The sequence below is a fragment of the Etheostoma spectabile genome, chromosome 2 (assembly GCF_008692095.1).
Source record: "Etheostoma spectabile isolate EspeVRDwgs_2016 chromosome 2, UIUC_Espe_1.0, whole genome shotgun sequence".
In the NCBI taxonomy this organism is placed as follows: Eukaryota; Metazoa; Chordata; class Actinopteri; order Perciformes; family Percidae; genus Etheostoma; species Etheostoma spectabile.
Window position 1 is genome coordinate 1,498,961 of NC_045734.1, and position 22,171 is coordinate 1,521,131.

At 40.7% G+C, this 22,171-nt stretch overlaps 1 protein-coding gene across 1 annotated transcript in view; it reads right to left on the bottom strand.

Annotated features, from left to right (window-relative positions):
- The window catches only part of LOC116694632 (VPS10 domain-containing receptor SorCS3-like), a 314,801-nt gene that overhangs the window by 132,102 nt on the left and 160,528 nt on the right, over positions 1 to 22,171 (bottom strand). The window contains 2 exon segments of the mRNA XM_032524420.1: positions 737 to 895; positions 17,235 to 17,334. Of these exon segments, the coding sequence (XP_032380311.1) occupies positions 737 to 895; positions 17,235 to 17,334 (259 nt within the window).

Consider the following 22,171-nt stretch of genomic DNA (forward strand, 5'->3'; position numbering starts at 1 on the left):
CCCATCCTCCCGAGTCCCCACAAAAAATTCCTTCATGTATCCACTTGTACAGTGTGTAGTCTTGTGAATTATGTTGTTATGTTGTTATGTCTTGTACTCTATCTTGCTATAATGTTAATTCTGATTCTGTTTCTGATGCATCTGAAGTGAGGAGTGCGCATGCGCTAACGTGCAAGCTACCTGTTGCAGTGCTACGTCTCTCTTCTTACTAATGGTGCTACTGTGACACAGAGTTTCCCTTTGGGGATAAATAATTATTTCTGATTCTGATTATATGAAGAATAAAGTTTTAAATTATAAACTGTATAAACATTCACTTTTTTTGCTCCTGTTGGAGCCATTTTTCCCAGTTTTGAAATCCACCAATTTCTCAAATCAAAGGTTAAGACCTTAAGACCTTTTTATTTATTTTTTATTTTTTTTAGAGATTATTTTTGGATCTTTTGCCTTTATTTGTGGATAGACAGGAAAGGTGGGAGAGAGATGGGAGGCCGCAGGACAAAGATTATGCAGCGACAACAGTTAGGTTTAGGCACCAAAACCACAAGTTAAGATTAGAAAAAAGATTGTGTTTAATGACCCTGACCTCCCTTCACACACATTGCACTTCTTTTCATAGAGATATGTACGATTGTTTTCCTGGAAACTACATGCCCTAGTGAATATGTACTGGGGGCAACACAAAGGTAGAGACAGACACACAGAAAGGTATGTATGACATCACATGCAATGTCACCTTCTGGTCATGGCTGTAGGCTAGGGCCCAGTCCTCTTCAGTGGGGTGGAATAACAGACTCAGGACGTAGAAAGCGAGGCGGTACTTCTGGTAACTTGCTCCCTCGTCAGAGCTGATGAGCACGCTGCTCTCGAACTCTGGATCTGTCAACACCATAATCTGAGAAGAGAGAGGGAGGAGAGTGTGCACACATGCCAGGAAGTGTAGGTATGTTTGTGAAGATGTGAGAGGAAAGGATTGCGGGGGGGGGGTAGGGAGATGAGAAGGTAGAAGAGAGATGTTAGAGGCAGGAGCACTGTCATCAAAAAAAAGAAGGGCTGGCTCTTTTGGCACACGGCAGGCTTATTCTTGGCAAAGAGCTCTGCTATATATTCATCTTCATTTCATGAGTGTGACTCTGGCGCTTGTGTTGCCATGGCTCTGTGGCTCGTCCTGTACACTCTGAGGTGAAGACTCTGGAGTTTTCATAATTTCTCTCCAAAATGAGATCAAGGTTCTTAACAGCAAGATGACCAGATCTGACCAAAAAGAACAGAGGCGGGGTTGAAAACAAATATACAAAGACATTGTCCCAATATCTTACAGAAAAGTGATGGCGTTTTAAGTCTAGTTACAGCTAAGTGCTGTACAAACAAGGTATGAAGAAGCCAAGCACAAATCTGCATATATTTAATTTTAACTTTAATTTATCCAGGTAAGTCAATTACATTCAGACCTGATCACAGTCACACAGTTCCACATTCATACCTGGAAGCTGCCCAGTACAACCAGGGGGTTAAAGGCCTTGCTCAAGGGCACCCCAGTGGTGGTGTTGAGGGAGGGACAAGCACTGGTCTTTCACTTTCCGCACCCAGATTTCATTCTGCCGGGCTGGGGATTGAACCGACAACCTCAGTACAGTGTTTTCTTCATCAGCTAGCCCATTAGTATGTCCTGTCTTAGCATTTCTCCTTCCCAGAAAACATTCTAATTTCAGATTTAACAGCACCACAGTAGTAGAAGCTCTAATTTCATGCTTGGGATATTTCTGCCAGAGCTATCACAGTTATTACTGAATTCAATAGTAACAGGAATTCCACAATGCCCATTTCCTTCAGCTAATAACATTTAGAGTCTTTGTGGAAGCAGATAAAATAGTCACAGCAATTCCTCCTTGACTAAAGAGGAGGTGTGTAAATAGATGTGTAATATACAGTATATTAACAGAGTTGTCATTTGAATCAGACTATGCTGTTGAATACATTAACATACATAAAGGGTACATTATTTCATTTTGAAGAAAATCCATTATCAGTAAATTTAACTGAATATCTCCAATTTTGTAGGTTAAATAGTTAAAGTAATGATTTGCGTTATTACACATAAATCAGTAGAAATGTTCATTTAAACTTTGATTTGCTGCTATATGCTATACTAGGGTGATTATATTTTGTACTACCTTGTAATCTTTAAGTGCCTTAATCAATTCAACTGGAAAAGAATAGAGAAGTTTTATTGTCCTCATAGTCACTCTCCTATTAGTCTCGCATTGACAGTCTGCAGTATGGTCTGACTACAAAGCCTATCTATTCTGGGATAGGGGGAGAAAGATATAGTACTTCTTTAGGCCAATAACAAATGGTCCTGGGGAACACTAAGTCCCATTAGTGGAGGTGGCGAGAGGGGAGGAACGTAGGCTTTAGTCAGGGTTTATCACAACAATGTACATCTGTTAAACCAGACTATGATTTTAACTCTGTTTGAGCCTCCACTACCTGCAGAGGAAAATATCCATCCATTTCTAAGCTTAGCAATGATAAAATACACACTGGCCACGGAGGTCCATCATTTTGCCCTCCAAGACCCAAAAGGTACTGCGGTTCTCCCCCATGTTGTCCTCCATAGCATTCTGTTAGTAGCAGCGTCTGCTCAGTACTTTTGTCACTCTGGATTTGACGTAGAGTAACGTTAAGCTATGTTGTAGAGTTGAGTTTTTAGTAAAATGCTCAGAGAGAAATTTAAGTTGGGCTTTTATTGTGAAAGGAAAAACCCGACAGAGCAAAGCTGCGCTGCCGTTGACAATACAGAAGTAAATAAAGGCAGTCTTGCTTCACGCTAGCTGGGAATACAGATATTGAGTTTTTAATTGATCTGCATAAGTATCGGCACAATTCATTACCCTCGGCTACAGGAGTGACACTTTGAAAATCCAATTTTGAGTGGTCAGAGATTAGCAAACAATGCTGTCTATAAATCAATCTGGATATAATCTAGATATGCCAAATAAATGGATTTGGGCTGGCAGTCTGAACAAGGCCTTAGAGGCTAACTCTATCCATCTGATCTGCTGGTTGGTGGTTGGTAGTAGTTCCAAAACCTTTTAGGGTGAAAAACAAGGTTAATGAAAGTCAAGAAACCGTAGAGCTAAGGGGAACTGCAGAGTGGGGTAATATTCATGTAGGTGTGTCACTGTGATCCCATTCACATTACACTTCCTTTATTCCATGCAAACATGGACTGGTACAGCTTTAAATGTCCATCTCTTGGTCTTAAACTACAAATCCCATGCCTCTATAAGGATTGTGAGGTGGAATTGTGGGCCGTGGCTTTTTTCGTGCCCTAAATGGCTGTTTTCTCTCGTCAATTCAATTTGTATTGGAAAAACAGCAGCACATTTGTCACTGACAGACATGCTAGGCCTCTTTCCAGAGCTTTAACCAGGAACCCTCCCTGGTGGTGATTTAGATAAATTGTTTTTCATTAAGCACCAATAAACAGGCAGCACATTCTCAACCTGGATTCCTCATTGGCCCGCTCGCCAATTTTGCCATTAATTACCTGTCACTGTGCAGTGCCAAAACCTCATGATATTTGCCAGTGTCTTTGGAGCTTGTCAGATATAATTAACAGTTTTTTAAACAGTAATCATATTCTATAATACTATATGAGTGAGTAGCAGAGTAGATTGTGAATAGGAAATTATAGTTTTGGACTCTCAGTTAAAGGTCCCATGACATGGTGCTCTGTTGATGCTTTTATATAGACCTTAGTGGTCCCCTAACACTGTATCTAAAGTCTCTTTTATAGAGACCTTAGTGGTCCTCTAATACTGTATCTGAAGTCTTCTATATAGACCTTAGTGGTCCCCTAATACTGTATCTGAAGTCCCTTTTATATAGACCTTAGTGGTCCTCTAATACTGTATCTGAAGTCTCTTTTATATAGACCTTAGTGGTCCCCTAATACTGTATCTGAAGTCTCTTTTACATAGACCTTAGTGGTCCCCTAATACTGTATCTGAAGTCTCTTTTATATAGACCTTAGTGGTCCCCTAATACTGTATCTGAAGTCTCTTTTATATAGACCTTAGTGGTCCCCTAATGCCGTATCTGAAGGTGGAGGTGGAGGCTGGGGGTGTAGCCTTGACCAACTGTTGTAGCTCAACAACATTCATATTTGCATAGTGATTTAAGTAGTTAAAGCACCTTTTCTACAAACCATTTTGGGTCATAACACGAAATTAATTTTTTTACATTTAATTTACCATACCTTCTTGGAGAATTTTTATGTCCTGTAGATTATAAAGTTTTGAATCTGAACTTGCAAATGTAAAGTTAATTAGATGTATCGTCAATTAGTCATACATATTGCTTATTGCTATTTGTCAACAAGTGGTCAGAAGTTGCTCAATCAGAATCAGAAAAGAATTTAGTGCCAAGTAAGTAACAATTTTGATACAAGGTATCCAAAGTGTTAGCTATAATTAGTTATAGTTGTATTAGTTATGATTAGTATAGTTTGCCTTTAGTTTGCCATTAAAAACAGCAGACAATGCCAGACATCTTGGACTGAAGACTTTTCTTTTTGACGTTGATTTTTTTGTAATTAATTTAATTCTTGTATTTTATTTGTTTTTTACTTTCTATTACTGTTTAACTATGCTTTAATGTTTTATGTAAAGCACTTTGATTTGCACTGTTGCTGAAATGTGCTTTATAAATAAAATGGCCTTGCCTTGGTGGCTGGTACACACAGAAACATATCAAACATGATTATGAAAGAAACATTAAACACAGACACAACTACAATATAACTGTTAAATAATTACCAAGAATAATTGTAATTTTCCTTGCAGGATTAATACATAAAATTGTTGTTGTTATTATTATTATTATTATTATTATTATTATTATTATTATTATTATTTAACTTTAAAAAAAGAAGCTGTATGGATTAGAGCAGGATGTGCAAAAATGTTTGGGATGTGCTAAAGTTAAGGATATAAAGTCTGTGCAAGGTATATAGTCAAGGATTAATAATGGGGGGGGCAGTCTACTGCATGCTGTTGTAGAACCCCCACCTGGACTCTAGTGTCTGGCTTATGGACATCGTATACATAACCAAAGCTGATATTCCTGTGGTGTTTATTTTTATTTCTTTATTTTGTGCACATGACAATGTGAAAAAGTGGGCACATATTGCAATATACTCAACTGGGTACTTTCAACTACCTATTCGAAGTAGGCCTAGCTTTAGGTAACCAATCTATTTTTGCTGTAGTGGGAAGTAATAGCTACTTTTGCAGATTTGGTTGTTCAGGTGGAACCTGGATCGTTTTTTGGAATCTGCTGCCGTGGTCCTGCTCGACGCCCTGCATTGCTACAACTATTAATTTCCGGCATAGCTTTTCCTCTCCACTGTCGCGCCAAATGTTTGCTCTTGTGAGAATTGTTGGGTCTTTGTAAATGATAGTGTGGTCTAGACTTACTTATCTGTAAAGTGTCCTTAGGTAACTCCTGTTATGATTTGACATTCTAAATAGAATTGAATAGAATTGAATTGAACTTTGCAAAGCTTTTACTTTGTGCTTTTCTCTGGCTTGATTCAGGGAGGCCAGCAATTAGCTCTTTCAACGCCTGGAATGGGGCCTGGAAAGGGGCCTGAAAAGTATTGTCACATTCACTTTACTCATTTACCACCATGTAAGTGTGAAAACAGCCACGTTATTTCTCAACCTTACACATTATCGTAACAAGCCACTTTCTGTCTGTCGCTGCAGTGATTAGAAAGAACCCACAACCAATTCAAAGCCGGTGCAAAGGCGGGAGTAGGAGACGTGGCCAATTTCTCTCCTGCCTGCTAAAACAATCACCCTCAAAACCCCCAAAAAAAAATGACTCCCTTCCAAAAATCACAGTGAGTGACCGAGGCTTGATTAACACTTCCCTCACAGCAAGCACTCTGCAAGCAGCCTTTGTGAGGAGGGTAACAATACTAAATCAATAGCGGTTGGAGGGATAACCGTTGTCTTTTATCAGCCTGTGCATGAGCTGGAGCACCGAGATAGAAGCCGGTAGTTGTCGGATCATGAGGTAAGTGGAGGTATGGATCAGAGACGGAGGGACCTATGCAGTAAATGAATCACGTCACTCCGGATCAATTGGGCTTAGTCTGTCTTTGACGGGAGGTTTTTCCAGAGAGTTGCTGCTGCAGTACGCTCATTAACCATGGATCACGACTTAATCACCCATATCTAGCTATCATGTTTCCACTGTTGTGTCTCCTCAATGGCATTTTAAAATGCGCTTGTCCTTATTTTTTAAACGAACCCAATCTAGCAGCCGTACAAAGTGTTCACGAACTCAGCCCGGGAAAAAAAAGACATCAAAAAACAGCAGAGGAGATTCATGGGAGGTGTCATTTTCAGAGGCCTTGCGCTAAATGTCATTACTATCATTCAAATCTGTAATGTGACGTTGTTAAAGGTCACTGCTGCTTAGCTTTTTTCCTTGGACATTATTAGGGAAATAATTTTACATATGCTTCCAGAATCGTCGCAGTGGACATATACTGTAACGATCCCTTTATAGTTGTTGAGAGGAATATCTCAAAGAGTAGCAGACGATTCTATCTTACAGTGAGTGATTAGGCATCCAGACTGCTCTTTTATCAGCAAGAACACAGGCGGATGCTAAATAAGGCCACCGAGATGCAAGGAGGCAACAAAGAAATGTCTGCAGCGGACAGGCACACTTTCATCCATCTGTAGGATGGCTAATCCAAATAATTAGATTAGAGATAAGATGCGTAGGGGGAATGGTTCTATGGGCAGAGCAAGAGGTCAACCATTGGAGTCCAACATTCTCCTGAGATTGTTACTACTGCTCGGCTGTGATGACTCATTTACACTGTAACATGCACACAATAAAAAGGTGGATTTTTTTTTTTTTTTACATAGATTAGTTTAAAACCTGAATTTGAATATATGTTGAAACTGATATGAGAACTCCTTAGTGTCAGTCCCTAAAAATAGGCCAGTACTCCCCGGTTGACTTTTGTCCACATGAGTACCCTTACTTCTAATGGGCATTAATAGAAATAGATTGTGTAAGGTCTATTACTGATATTTATGCCAAACTAGTAAGTAAGTAAAGTTTATTTATATAGCAAATTTCACTGATAAAAATCAAAAGTGAAAGTGCTTCACAATAAATTGGAATTTGATAAATAGAAGACATAAGGACACAAGGAAAACATCTTTATATAAAATCAGCCAGCCATAAAAGCCCTTGTCTAACTAATAATGTCTTCAAGTGCTTTCTAAAAGAATCAACAGCATTTGAACAACGTAAAGAGAGAGGCGGTGCATTTCTCAGCCTGGGTGCCACTGCCTGAAACCACCCATCCAGTCTGCAAGGGGGTGCTGGGGACCACCTAAGCAATTTATTTATTTACTAAGCATCTTTGAGTTCATAAAAATTATTATTTATTTTGATTTATTGGGAGAAACCAAGCCCTTCAATAGACAATCAGCCATTCAGACACCCCCATTAAACACAAATGGAATGACCCTTTCTTTCGTAACCACATTTTAAGACACTAAGACAATTTGAATGTGAGATTGGCTGGCGAATCAGGCGCCTTGGATTAAATAGTCGACTATTCGTGTCACCCCTACAAGATCTTCAAGACCCATGCAATGAGCATGTTATGCAACTGCTAAATTAGGGTGCTGACAACTTTTTTTGGTCCAGTTAAGGCCCTGCTTAGTGTTATTTAAATCTAGTTTATTCTGAGTGTGAATTCTCTTTTTCCTCTTTGGGGTGTTACAAAGTTGATCTAATCTTACATAAATAAACTAACAAAAAAAACATGCTTCACACGAGCAAAAGAGAGAACCTTAGGGACTACATTCCTGATCTGCCCTTGATGTGGAATTACATTTTCTCCACATAAAAAAGGCAGGAAGAGTGAGTCATGAGGAGTAATCAGCGCTGGCTATGATCTGTTTCTTGCCCTGACATGGTTTAGCGCAACCGTCCCAGGATCCTATTAACTCCCACGTCATGCAAACGTAATCAGGGTCAGTACCTTGGCTCGGCCTTGAAGAAGTGAAGTTGATGAACCCGAGCAGCTCCACAACTCTGAGCATGTCTGCGTCACACAGGAGTTATTTTCTGTAAGTCTGTTGATGCCATGCAGATTTGTATTAATTCATCATTTGTCTGACCGGGTAGGTCAACCTTGACAAAGATTAATTTTCAAAGATAACCTATTTTTTTGTCATATAGCAGGTAAGGAAAACTCTCAACTCTATTATCCAATGGCCGTGACTTGTTCTTAACCGCATCATTCTGCTTTGGTCCTTTAGCTTTAAGTTGTATGGATCCTTGAATCCGTTCTTTCTTTCTCCCCTGTGTAGTCATCAGTGTTGGGCAAGTTGTAATATATTATAGATCACTAGTTTCTGTCATTTGAAAGTGATTAGTTATATTACTGTCTCTGAATTGTAATGAGTTATACTACTTTTGCTTTTAAATGACTTTTACCAAAATAACAGCGGAAGATTAACTTGACAACTAGTTTGTGATTTTAACCACCAGATCAACAAAGTCTGCTCTTTATCTACTACAGTCCCTGACAAAAGTCTTGTCGCTTGTGTACAAATTGACCTGAAGTGCCGATGAAATATATTTCTAATCAAGATTTATTTACAAGAAATGGCTCATTTTAATCCCAACATCTTTTGTAATAATGTTTCAGTGCAAAAAGAAACTATCAAAAAGTATTCTAATATTCACAGCTTGGTAAAGCCCATTGAGTCAATTTTTGCAAAGACATAAGTGTTGTTGCCTTGTCATATGAGCTTCACCTGTGACTAATAATGGACCAATTAGGTCTCAGGTGTGTATAAAAACAACCCCAGTACACTAGACCTTCACATCAACTGCAACTAGACCTCTGCAAACATGCCTAAGATTCACCCTGAGACTAAAGTTTTGATTATCAAGAGGCTGAAGACCAGATCCACCGCTGATGTGGCAGACACCTTCAATGTGTCTCAGCGTCAAGTACAGAGGATAAAAAAACATTTGAAGACACTGGAGATGTTTTTGACAAGCCCAGGTCAGGCAGACCCCGCAAGACAACTGCTCGAGAGGACCGTTTGTTGGCTCAAAAATCCAAGGCCAGCCCATTTTCCACTGCAGCAGAGCTCCACGAGACCTGGTCCCCTGAAGTCCCTGTGTCAACCAGAACGGTTTGTTGGATTCTGTCTCGAAATGGCCTCCACGGTCGAATCAGTGTCCAGAAGCCAGCACTAAACAAAAGACAATTGAAAAAACGTGTGGCATTTGCCAAGGTCCACAGCCTGCTAAAAGGATGGACGCTGGAGAAGTGGAAGAAAGTGGATTTTTCAGATGAATGAAAATTCTGCAGCAGGATGGTGCTCCATCGCATACTTCCATCTCCACTTCAAAGTTCCTCAAGCCGAAGAAGATCAAGATGCTCCAGGATTGGCCGGCCCAGTCACCAGACATGAACATCATTGAGCATATGTGGGGTAGGATGAAAGAGGAAGCATGGAAGACCAAACCAAAGAATATTGATGAACTCTGGGAGGCAGCAAGACTGCTTTCCTAGCTATTCCTGATGACTTCATCAATACATGGTCTGAATCCTTGCCAAACAGCATGGATGCAGTCCTTCAAGCTCATGGAAGTCATACAAGATATTAAATTTGAATCTCACAGCACCACTATTTAATTTGCTGACATATTTTAGTATTTGTAGTAAATTTGTTCAATTTCTGTATAGGCAACAAAACTTTTATCTTGCCAAAATTTGACCTTTCTGTCTTGTTTAAATAATTCTTTTTTTAGTGAAACTAATTTATTTCAGTGCATTGAACATCATTTGGGAGGGTTTTAGCTTTTCATATGAGCTATTTCTTACACCAATTGATTAATTAAAAGTCAGGTTAATAGCAGGTGTTTCTACAAAATAGATAAGCGACAAGACTTTTGTCAGGGACTGTAGAATACATCATAGATTATTCATAATATTTTGTATAGTTAATATGAATATGCAAAGTAACTAAAGTTTTTAAAAGTACTTAAGTAAAACGTACAATAGGCTAGTAGGAGAAACTAAAAATAAGTTAAAAGTAAAATGATAGCCATCTCGCAAATTTATTTGCAGCCACCTCAACCATCGAATAGAGGATATAATACTAGGGCTGCACAATTAATTTAATTTTAATCGCAATCACGATTTTGACTTCCCACAATCAAATTTGCGTGATCGAGCAGTTATTTTTTTAAAGCCTCATTTCATAGAACGCTCTGGTTTTTTTCGCATAGCCCATCTACCGCTCCGTAAAGCCGTCTGATCATGAGCCAGTCAGAGTAGTTTCTAGATGTAGACAGTCACAGAGGACAAAGTAACGGGAGGAAAACTCAACAGATAGCAGTCGGTTATGCGTCGGTCTTAAGGTTTACCAGTAAACGCAACATTTTGTCCCGCAGTGACCAGTGCTAGTCGGTGCTAGTAGCGTCTGTTAGCTGTTAGCTTCTCTAGGACGCACCGGCGCTAATGTCCTCTCATCCGCTGCAATGCTGTTTATATGGATATGGTTTAATTTTGCGTTACATGACCCATTTCGTCTGTAAAGCTGTGTCTGTGTTGAATCTCTCCTCTACTCTCTCTCCTCTTACTCTTCTCGCCCGGCCACAAAGCGGCCCGGATCACATTCCTGATATTTGTCCACAGTTTTAATTTTTTATTAACACAGCTGTATATTGTTAAGTATGAGAGGCAAACCTGTATTTGTACCAGTGTTTCCATGGGTAACTCTGCTATCGCGGCCACGGCGAAGAACACAGAAGAAGTTATTGAATGAAACTAACTTCAGTTTGTATCGAACAGCGTGAGACAGAACTGCTGGACCTGGCCCAGAGATGTGACACATGGCCAGAATATCATAGTTCATAAAAATGCAGCGCAGTGAAGTATCGTGTGTATCTGCCGTTCGACCCATGCTGGACCCGTTCATAATGAGTCAGCCGTCTCTCTGTAAGTAGCGTCCATCACACTCCCTCTCGCAGTTATAATAGCCTGTGTGAAAATAAAATTTGTTTTGGTTAAAATCAACAAAAAAATCGTGCAGCCCTATATAATACTCAGTCCGTTTTTTCTGTGAAGAAATGTTTTGTGGTATTGCTGGATTCTTAAAAAAACATAAAACCACTAAATGTATACCTCGCGTTACTAAGATTGTAAGGGGTATAATATTACCGAAATTCAACAGTAATGCTTTATATTACTGCGTTACAGCAAAAGGAATACACTACTTTAATTGAGTTGCTTTTGTGACGCGTTACTTCCAACACTGGTATTCATTTATTTAGATGTGTTCTGCATACTGGAACACTGGAAACAGTGTAGTGAGCTAAGCTACCAGTTATTCTACACTACATCAAGCTTTACAACATTGCAGCTAAAGTTAGACCACAAATAAATGTGGCAAGCTAAGCTACAGCAACTTGCCAAAAGTAGTTTACTACATCTGAGTTTTTTTGTTTATGCATCCATGTAGACAATATACAAGTGTGTTTGACACTGTGTCAGTGATCCTCAGCAGTTTTATTTCCGACGGCATCATGAAGCGCCGCTGCGCTTGAGCCTCAGAACGCTCGGGGAAATGTAGCTTGTTTGGACGCTACCGCACTACTTGATCAATAGAAGAACTCTGCAACTAAAAAGCTATTTGATTCAGACGTTGCTATTACAAAATAGTTGTGCTAGCTAACCCTAACCCATTCCTAAACCCAACTGGCCCGTTCTTCTTCTCCTAAACCCAACCGTCCCGTTCTTCTTTACCTAAACCCAACTGGCCCGTTCTTCTTCTCCTAAACCCAACCGTCCCGTTCTTCTTTACCTAAACCCAACCGTCCCGTTCTTCTTTACCTAAACCCAACTGGCCCGTTCTTCTTCTCCTAAACCCAACCGTCATGTTCTTCTTTACCTAAACCCAACCGTCCCGTTCTTCTTTACCTAAACCTAACCGGCTCGTTCTTCTTCTCCTAAACCCAACTGGCCCGTTCTTCTTTTCCTATACCCAACTGGCCCGTTCTTCTTCACCTAAACCCCACTGTCCTTTTCTTCTTTTCCTAAACCCAACCGCCCCGTTCTTCTTTACCTAAACCCAACCGGCCCGTTCTTCTTTACCTAAACCCAACCGGCCCGTTCTTCTTTATCTAAACCCAACCGTCCCGTTCTTCTTTACCTAAACCCAACCGTCCCGTTGTTGTTCCACGTGTCATGGACATGTGAGCCCACCACCTTAACTTAGGGGCCGTGTTCATTTCACAGAATTCTTCCATGGGCCTATGACAGAATTTTCGACGATTCCGTGAAACTGCCAAAGATTTTGAGTTAGGGGGCCGTGATCATTTCATAGAATTATGTGAGATCGGGTTGGCCCAACACTGCTTGCAATAAAACTTGGATTTAGTGCTTTGACGCTATCAACAAAGGTTGCTAACACAATCGGGTAGCATAACGTCAATCTGGTTTAGTTTTGCACACTGGACAAGACCAGTGAAATTGCATATCTACCCAACTCTATTGAGAAGCCCGCATTTGCAAGAAGAAAATTGTGTTAGCCTTTTTCTTCTTTCAATAGTGTCATTGTCTCCCGTTAGGTGCTAAGCTCTTTTTTTTTTCCTCTTCTCAGACACACTGTATGAACTTAAAACAATTCTCCGGTACTTCTAACAGATACATGTGGACTATTGTATTAATATATTGTATATTTTAATATAATGTTCATGGCAAATATATAATGTTGATTTTGTAGTCAGCGCTTACTACTTGATTGCCAGTTAGTGATTCCAGACACTACATTGGCACATTCCTTTGTGGTTGAAATATTGACAATATTCAAAGGATGACTTCTTGCAACTAAATGCCTCTAATTGTCATGTCAAGCTCCCTGTAAAACTATGATACTGTCTCCAGTTCTGCGTTTATAGAGGTGCACATGAGTTTAACGCTGTGTAAACTTCATCTCCTCCTGCAGACAAGCTGCTGGAATAGACAGTGGAATGCTAACATGGGTCAATTAGCATTTCTTTTGTGATTCCTAGATACAGAAGGCTAGACACACATTGATATGGATACAGCCTTGAGACCGTCTAGTCTACAGATGGAGACTAGACTCCTACTTTGACAGAGCTGCTTAAAGCACTCTGATAAACAAATGGAATCGTGGCCAAGAGGTCAAATTGTTGTCCGGAGCAACATGCAGGGTGCAATTTGTGGGGAAGTTTTCTCATCATGCCCAACAAACCATGCAATAATAAAACCCATCTTCCAATACCATGGATGGTAAAACCGTTTTTTATGAACGTCAGTATTCATTAGAAAGAAAATCTCAAAATTAAAAACAACAATGTGGTGTCAACATAAAACACAGCGCTAGACCAGAAAACAATCAAACCCTGATCACATAAGTGAAGTTCCCTACACCAGACACTATGAGTTGAATACAGTACAGACAGTAAGTGTACGGCCTTATTTTGGATTTAGGGATTTGATCAGTTAACCTGCATAATTCAATTCAGTTTATGTGAAAGCTGGATGGGAATTTTTTCGCAACAGGAAGGTTTTATAGACTGTTATTTCATTAAATTAAATCAACACAAAATTGCAGCAGATGGTAGAAAATTAATGCAAGCCACATCCTGATCTGTTAACTAAATTCTTAGAATGTCAGAAAAAAAGAAGAAAGGAAAAGCAATTGACTGATTTCTGGGGCAGATTAAAGACATTGGCAGATGGTTGGCAGCTGGCAATGTTCAGACTTTCTCTCTCTTCTCATTTTCTTTTTAATTTGTCTCTTTTTGAGGCCTGAAATTCTTAAAATTCCACTTTTGGGTGTTGCCAGAAACATCCTTATGCAGGAAGGAGGAAACGCCAAAATCTACACAAGGTTCATTGTATACCCAGATTTACTGTATACCATAATTTCTTATTTCTAAGGTCACTTAATAAGGCCAACAGCTTTACTTTTTGCCTTTTATTTCTCTATCGATGTACAGCTACTGTCAATAACACACAAGACCTTCTGCAGATGTTTCAAATCTCAAGACTCAAGAGAAAAAGGTGACTGCTCTCTCAATAGATGCTCCCCAAAAAGATTGTAAGTACAATTACAACATCTTTATCAGGTGTAAACCACCAAGGTCCATATACTCAAAGTATTTACAACAAGTAAAATCAGAGATACCAATTCCCTATTAATTCCAAAATTGTCTGGATATAGTGATGTAGCTACTCAAAAGAATTATTTAGACAAAGTGTTAAACTGTCTTTTCGGGAGCATCTATTCAGTGTGCAGGTGCCATTTTTCGTTGGGATTGTTTTTTTTGCCTTTTACTAACGGTAAATATCAAATCAAAAGCCTACAAAAGACAGGAGGGATGATGCCATTTGAGTTATTTATTCTTTTTGTTTTTTTAGGAAGCTTAACAGCGATCACAAAACTACAACATGGCAACACTGAAGATAATGAAGATAATTTTTCTATGACATGGTTGCTTCATGGTGTTAAACCCGCCAATAGCACGCCAGGTAGATAAGCCAGTCCGTGATTGGTTCCTGCAAAACTGAGAACTGAAGCAGGAGAATTGAACGTGCAGGTTTCCAGACCGAGCTGCAGGGAGAAATCAAATCACTGGCAGAGTGGGGGAGGGGTGGGGTTTACCCAGTCTAGCATGACTCTGTTGTTGTACTGGAATCAGGGATGTGGCTATATGGATGAGTTTTGCAATTACAGCATGAAGAATAAAACATAGAAAGGAAGACTTCAAAGGTCTGTCTTTCATAATCTTGTTTTAAAGACCCCCTAACATGCTCATTTTTAGGTTCATTTGTATTTTAGATTTCTACTAGAACATGTTTACAAGCTTTAAAGTGCTCATTTTATCTTCATTTTCAGGTGCACAATTTTATTTAGAGGTTATACTAGAAACGTTTTACATGGTTTAATTAAAAAAAACACCATATGTTTGTTGTACTGTGTGTTGAGCTCTCTGTTTTAGCTACAGAGTGAGGCATCTCACTTCTGTTCCATCTTTGTTGGGTGTTGCACATGCTACAGTACAGTAGCCAGTCAGAAGCAGAGTATGAGGGTGTGCCCTGACAGTAGCTAGGTAAGGACTACTAGCCAGTCAGAAGCAGAGTATGAGGGTGTGCCCTGACAGTACCTAGGTAAGGAATACTAGCCAGTCAGAAGCAGAGTATGAGGGTGTGCCCTGACAGTATCTAGGTAAAGACTACTAGCCAGTCAGAAGCAGAGTATGAGGGTGTGCCCTTACAGTACCTAGGTAAGGACTACTAGCCAGTCAGAAGAAGAGTATGAGGGCGTGCCCTGACAGTACCTAGGTAAGGACTACTAGCCAGTCAGAAGCAGAGTATGAGAGCATGCTATGACAGTACCTAGGTAAGGACTACTAGCCAGCCAGAAGCAGAGTATGAGGGCGTGCCCTGACAGTACCTAGGTAAGGACTACTAGCCAGTCAGAAGAAGAGTATGAGGGCGTGCCCTGACAGTATCTAGGTAAAGACTACTAGCCAGTCAGAAGCAGAGTATGAGGGTGTGCCCTTACAGTACCTAGGTAAGGACTACTAGCCAGTCAGAAGCAGAGTATGAGGGTGTGCCCTGACAGTACCTAGGTAAGGACAACTAGCCACTCAGAATCAGAGTATGAGGGTGTGCCCTGACAGTACCTAGGTAAGGACTACTAGCCAGTCAGAAAGAGAGTATGAGGACATGCTATGACAGTACCTAGGTAAGGACTACTAGCCAGTCAGAAGCAGAGTATGAGGGTGTGCCTTGACAGTATCTAGGTAAAGACTACTAGCCAGTCAGAAGCAGAGTATGAGGGTGTGCCCTGACAGTATCTAGGTAAAGACTACTAGCCAGTCAGAAGCAGAGTATGAGGGTGTGCCCTTACAGTACCTAGGTAAGGACTACTAGCCAGTCAGAAGCAGAGTATGAGGGTGTGCCCTGACAGTACCTAGGTAAGGACAACTAGCCACTCAGAATCAGAGTATGAGGGCGTGCTATGACAGTACCTAGGTAAGGACTACTAGCCAGTCAGAAGCAGAGTATGAGGGTGTGCCTTGACAGTACCTAGGTAAGGACTACTAGCCAGTCAGAAGCAGAGTATGAGGACACGCTATGACAGTACCTAGATAAGGACTACTAGCCAGTCAGAATCAGAGTATGAGGGTGTGCCCTGACAGTATCTAAGTAAGGACTACTAGCCAGTCAGAAGCAGAATATGAGGGCGTGCCCTGACAGTACCTAGATAAGGACTACTAGCCAGTCAGAAGCAGAGTATGAGGACATGCTATGACAGTACCTAGATAAGGACTACTAGCCAGTCAGAATCAGAGTATGAGGGTGTGCCCCGACAGTATCTAAGTAAGGACTACTAGCCAGTCAGAAGCAGAGTATGAGGGCGTGTCACGCTAGCAGCTAGGTGAGCATTATAACCTGTGTTACGTTTGTCTCTGAAGTAAAGGCTGGACTACAATAGAGATTTTTGGACCAGTTGGTGAACAGTGTTTTGTGGGGGACTTTGTAAACCTATAATGTGCACAAAAAGGATATATAACACAAAGGAAAGGGGAAAAGTATAACATGAGCACTTGTGTTGTAGATGTTATAAAACACTGTATGTGTGAATATTTCTGCATTTGCTCTGTGTCTGAAAGGCTCTGTTTTAGCGTGTGTTTCTTTAAGACCTCTTCCAGAAACAGCCCAGTCTGTTCTGTTTGGTCAGTATTTCCAATTCTACTGCAGACACGCTCTCAAAGTCTCTGCACCAGTTTTGCAGCCGGGGAATGACTGCTGTGGCACTGGTAGCGGGACTTTTCTCACACACACACACACACCACACACACACACACACACATATATATATATATATATATATATATATATATATATATATGTATGTATATGTATAGTATAGTTGTGACATCAAAGCATCTTGAAGAGTCGTTTAAAGGCACAGTTTCTCTGTGGATGGAGCGTTTTGATACTTTCACAGTAACACCTTGACTTGATGTATTATAAGATAAGAGATGGGGAAAAAAGCCTGATTATCTTTATTTGAGAATTGACAGTACATGAGTAATTTGACATTTCATGACTTGCAACATCTCACCTTTCTCTTGTTAGTTGGACAGACGTACAGGTAACTCAGGACAGTCTTGGATCCGACTTTGTCATTCATTCTCTCATATGTAGAGCCATAGTCAGTAGATCTGAATGGAAAAAAAAACAAAGGGAAATAGTATAGTTATATTAGATAGACTTGAAAAGAGCACACTGAAAGTTTGCTGACAATCTAATGGCTAAACAACCCGACTAAAGATTACTGGGACACGATTCATGTCAAATGATGTGGATTTTGCAGTGATGAAAAATAATGCAATATCACACCCTAGGGTAAAACAACAAGCAGATACGGGCTGCTATGGTACTGTATACAGTAACTCTGCACGAGTGTAAAACCTCCGGCAATTGAACAACAGAAGGTTAACCAATCATATATAGCTGCCAACGAAAACGAACCATTCGAAAATGTCTGGGGACCAGGCACAGTAAATTATTTATTCTTTCCCGATGACTACCATGAAATACAATGTGACGAGTGCCAAAACATGTGGATGTCCCTGAACCCATGGGCTTTAATAATTTAAGAGTGGGAATGAGCCTGTTAGCCAGCCTACTCCCTAGAAACTCCACATGAATCCATCATCGCTAGTAACTACCAAATCTCCCTTCAAGTAGAATATCACAGCATTTACAGGGCTGTATTCGCTTTTTTATGTCAAAGCTGCATTCATGTGCCCAGGATTTTGCAAATACTCCTCTCTGTGGGGACAGAAGCACCCACCCACAACTGTGGCAATACTCCCATTTGGACATGCAGTCTACTTCACAGTGTTATGAGGCAAGTGAAGATGATACCTATTTCAGCATTAGTTCCTTTTTTTAGTCAGAAAAGCTCCTTCAGCGTTAACAGGGTTTTAACAAAATTGCATTTTAAATTCATTCCAGAGTGCCTCTGAGAGACACAGTCGTAGCTATGATTACAACGCACAATAATGAGTCAGACAGACGGCATCGTTTCCACAGCATATTCAAATAGAGGTGTGGGAGGTGCTGCAATGAGAATGATCTTGATTAGGAGCAGGGGCAGTGGACTACATCGCTGGCCTTTGTTTGACATTGTTGGACCCTCCTGAGAGGAGACTTCATAAATAGCATTGAGACATATGTTGTTTTTGGCATGATATGGGTAAGCACGAGTGCCAGACATGCCTTCATCATCTAGTCAGCGTAATGCATGGCTAGATTTCTGTAATTACAAGTGGGGGTGTCTTTGGAGATAGCTGACAGCCGGGAGATGTCAGCTTTCAGGTGTAGATCAAGATTAGCGGTGAATGTAAATCTGTTGCTTACAAACAGAACTTCTTGCCTCTGAAACAACATAAAAGTCACTTGTTTTTGTAGATGGCCTGCTCTCCAAAGGTTTTACACTTTATAAAGTTATTATGGCTGAACAAGGCTACGCTTCTCTCTCCCGTCAAATTCAATCTTCGCATCACTAATTGTCTAGTCTTGCACTGCCAGACCTTCCTCCGCAGAGCTGTGGAGGAAGGTCTGACTAGTCCACACAGGATTCTGGATGGAAGAAAAACATGCTCTGGTTTATATGCATTTATTTTTTTGTTTTTTTTAGATCATTTTGTGGTGCTTTTCCTTTTATTATGAAGTGACAGTGGATGGACATGAAAGGGGGAAAGAGATGGAAAGATCGCTGCAAAGGACTCAGCCCACATGGGGCAAATGCTCTTACTGGGTTAGCTAGAGGCCGCCCCATTTGTTGACATTTCTTTAAACCAATCACAATCATCTTGGGCTAAATAGTCTCAGGAAGGAACTTGTTTTGGTGCAACATGTGTACGTTCAAAAGTATTTTTAGTTGTCAACAAAAAACTGCGATTGGACAGCTAGCTAGCTTTCTGGATTTACCCTGCAGAGATCTGAGGACCAGGTAACCACAGTCCTCAGAAATCCACTGGAGGTTAGAACGCCAACACAAAAAAGAGGAAGGGGACGGACATCCGGCCAAAAAGAGTGATCTCCGGCAGAAATTACATTGGCACAGAACTGGAACGTTGTGGATATAGACTATCAATTGTCTAACCCTGTCTACCATTTGTCTCTCTTCTCAAAATCCTCCCCCTAAACCCCTTTCTTCACTTTTCTCCCCTGTGAGTACAACTGTAAGTACGACATGGTGGGATTGTGAAGTTGAAAGCTCATCAAGGCATGCCCCCAACCTTAGTCTTGATCCCAAGGTTCCCAGTTGTTCCAGCCCCACCATGACTCCATTCAACCCCTATCATCCCCCAGCAATCAACGCCCTTTTTACACCCCTATCCTGGACCCTTTTCACCCCTTCCCCGACTCTAATTATGCCTCTCCACTACATTAATCCTCCCACCTAACATGTTTGAATAGTGAATCCACTGAATGACAATTGGTGGCTGTAACATGTTTTCAACGTGTTTTCGGTCTAAATGATACACACAACGAGAGGACTAAAAAGGGCCCCTTTAAAGACATAAATTATTATCATTATCAAAAAACTTGACCCTAGATACATGAAGAAGCGTCAGGAGGCTTTGACTAAGGAAAATCGATTGAAATCTCGATTGAGGAAAATTAGGAAGAAGCAGTAGAGTTTGCCCGGCCTCCTTCAACCTGGTGTGGTCTACAACTGTTTCCAAACTGACCATGATCCTTTATATAAGACCTGGGGGCTAACACTGTCTCAATTTAAGCACTATATGCACCTGGTGTGATTTAGAAATCCCCCCCCTACATCTGAGTCTTGTGTGGCGGATTTGCACAGGACATGCAAAGCCTTGGATTTTCATAGAATTTATTGATTTTATCTGAACCCCAAAAGTTTGGTGCCCGGATGCTCGCAAAGAACGGCCAGGGCGAGGCCACCACACTTGGGTTGAGGTCCAGTATTTTTTTGGGTGAAGGTCATCGGAGGCGCATCCCCTTTCCCCACTGCAGCCGCACCCACACCCACACAACATCACCGTCAGCCCTCGAACGAAGCCGCGAGGATCGTTTCGACTCGGGGACGGAGGTCTCCAATTGGGCAGTGGTCCAGACTAGGTTGATCATGAAAGGCGGTGTCGACCGCTACACCCTCCATCCCATATCCGTCTTGCGAAAGAAGGATAAAAAGGCACGCAGGAAAAAAAAAACTTCAAATATTTTTATATGACCAAATCCCAGACATGTTTATTCACACGTCCTCAGTAATATCACAGGACCTCAGTGTTCAGCAAAAGATGGTTGGTCATTGGGGGGGAGGGACTTTTACTTGACAGATTACAGACATGGCAGGTTGGCAAGATCACATACAACCTCCGTAATTATGACAAATAACTACAATTTACCAGTAATACTAAACGTTCGTGAATAGGGCTTTACACAGTATGAGTTCATAAGCTGAAAATTCTACCCCAATTTTCACACAGGCAACATTTTAGTCTCTTGTCCATTAAACCAAGCTTATTCCTGTATTTGGAGACTTTATAAACAAGTGTGATCTACAGTGGTGGAGACTATACATGCAACACATGGATACAATTTTATTCAGTGCAATGCAATAGTCCTGTGGTACATCTTTCCTCTGTGATATTCATATTGTTCTTATCAAATTCGGTGTAAAAAGTTAAAAGAAGACCTGTAATTTGTTTACTGTACAGTGAAGAACATTTCACAGTGTATTTTCTATTTTATTTTTTTAGCTAAATTAAATTACAACAGCTCAGTCAATGCCAATCATGGAGTATAATGCCTCACAAAAACAATTACGTTTTCCACAATTCAATTTCGACAAAAGGAAATCTTTGTTGCAGGCTCAGGGTGCGCTCCCAGCCACATGTGGCTGCCCTTGGCTCTTCTAATCAAGTTAATGTCTTCAGGAACTGACGAGCCCAATTTGACCTAAGCTGTACTTTTAAGAATTCTCAGTGTTTCAGAGAGGAGGATCCATTCTCAAATTTTGATAATATCAAATTACTCAATTTCTGTAGTGCCTTGTTTCACTAAAAAAGGCCTAATACTTTTATTGTTTCAACAAAATTCCAGGCTTTGAGCCCAGATTTACAGATTGTACTACTTTGTTTTATGTTTCTCCCATAGTCTGTGTAGTATTTATGGACAGAGGGTGTGTGACATCACCCATTGTTTTTTGGAGATCTGCTCTGAGTCATCGAGATTGCGGATGTGACGATTTTAGACGAGAGGGTGGAATGAGGGAGGAGCCCTTAAACTCTCACATCATAGCCACGCCCTAAAACACCCGCTGCTTTAATATCAACAAAGACCATAATTAAAAAAATGATCATCATTCTGTGTTGCGGAAGACTTAAAACTAGCATTTGAGACCATGAACTCATTATAAAAATGTTTACTGATGTATAAAACCAAGTGAGAAGTGGGTCACTCTCTCACAGACTTCTACAGAATCCATGTGTCGCCCCGTGCTGGAGATCAGAGAGAATGCAGCTTTAAGGAGTCTCCCCCTGCAGGAGATCAGATATAATGCAGCTTTAAGGAGTCTCCCCCTGCAGGAGATCAGATAAATGCAGCTTTAAGGAGTCTCCCCCTGCTGGAGATCAGATAGAATGCAGCTTTAAGGAGTCTCCCCCTGCAGGAGATCAGATAGAATGCAGCTTTGAGGAGTCTCCCCCTGCTGGAGATCAGATAGAATTGCAGCTTTAGGGGTCTCCCCCTGCTGGAGATCAAGTAAAAAGCAGGTTTAACCCTTAAAGCCCACGTTGCAGGTTTAATTTTGCAACGAATTTATGCAATTTGTTTGTTGGTGGTAAATATTTGAACTGTTATCCATTGTATTTAATGGTGTTGGATATCGCAAAATTGAATATAATACGAAAAGTAGGCAATATTTTACAGTGTTTCCTTTTTCCCCCCACAATGCATTGCATGACTTCACGTTGGGGAGAAAGCAGAGCAGCCGCCTTGTATTTGCCGCTGGTC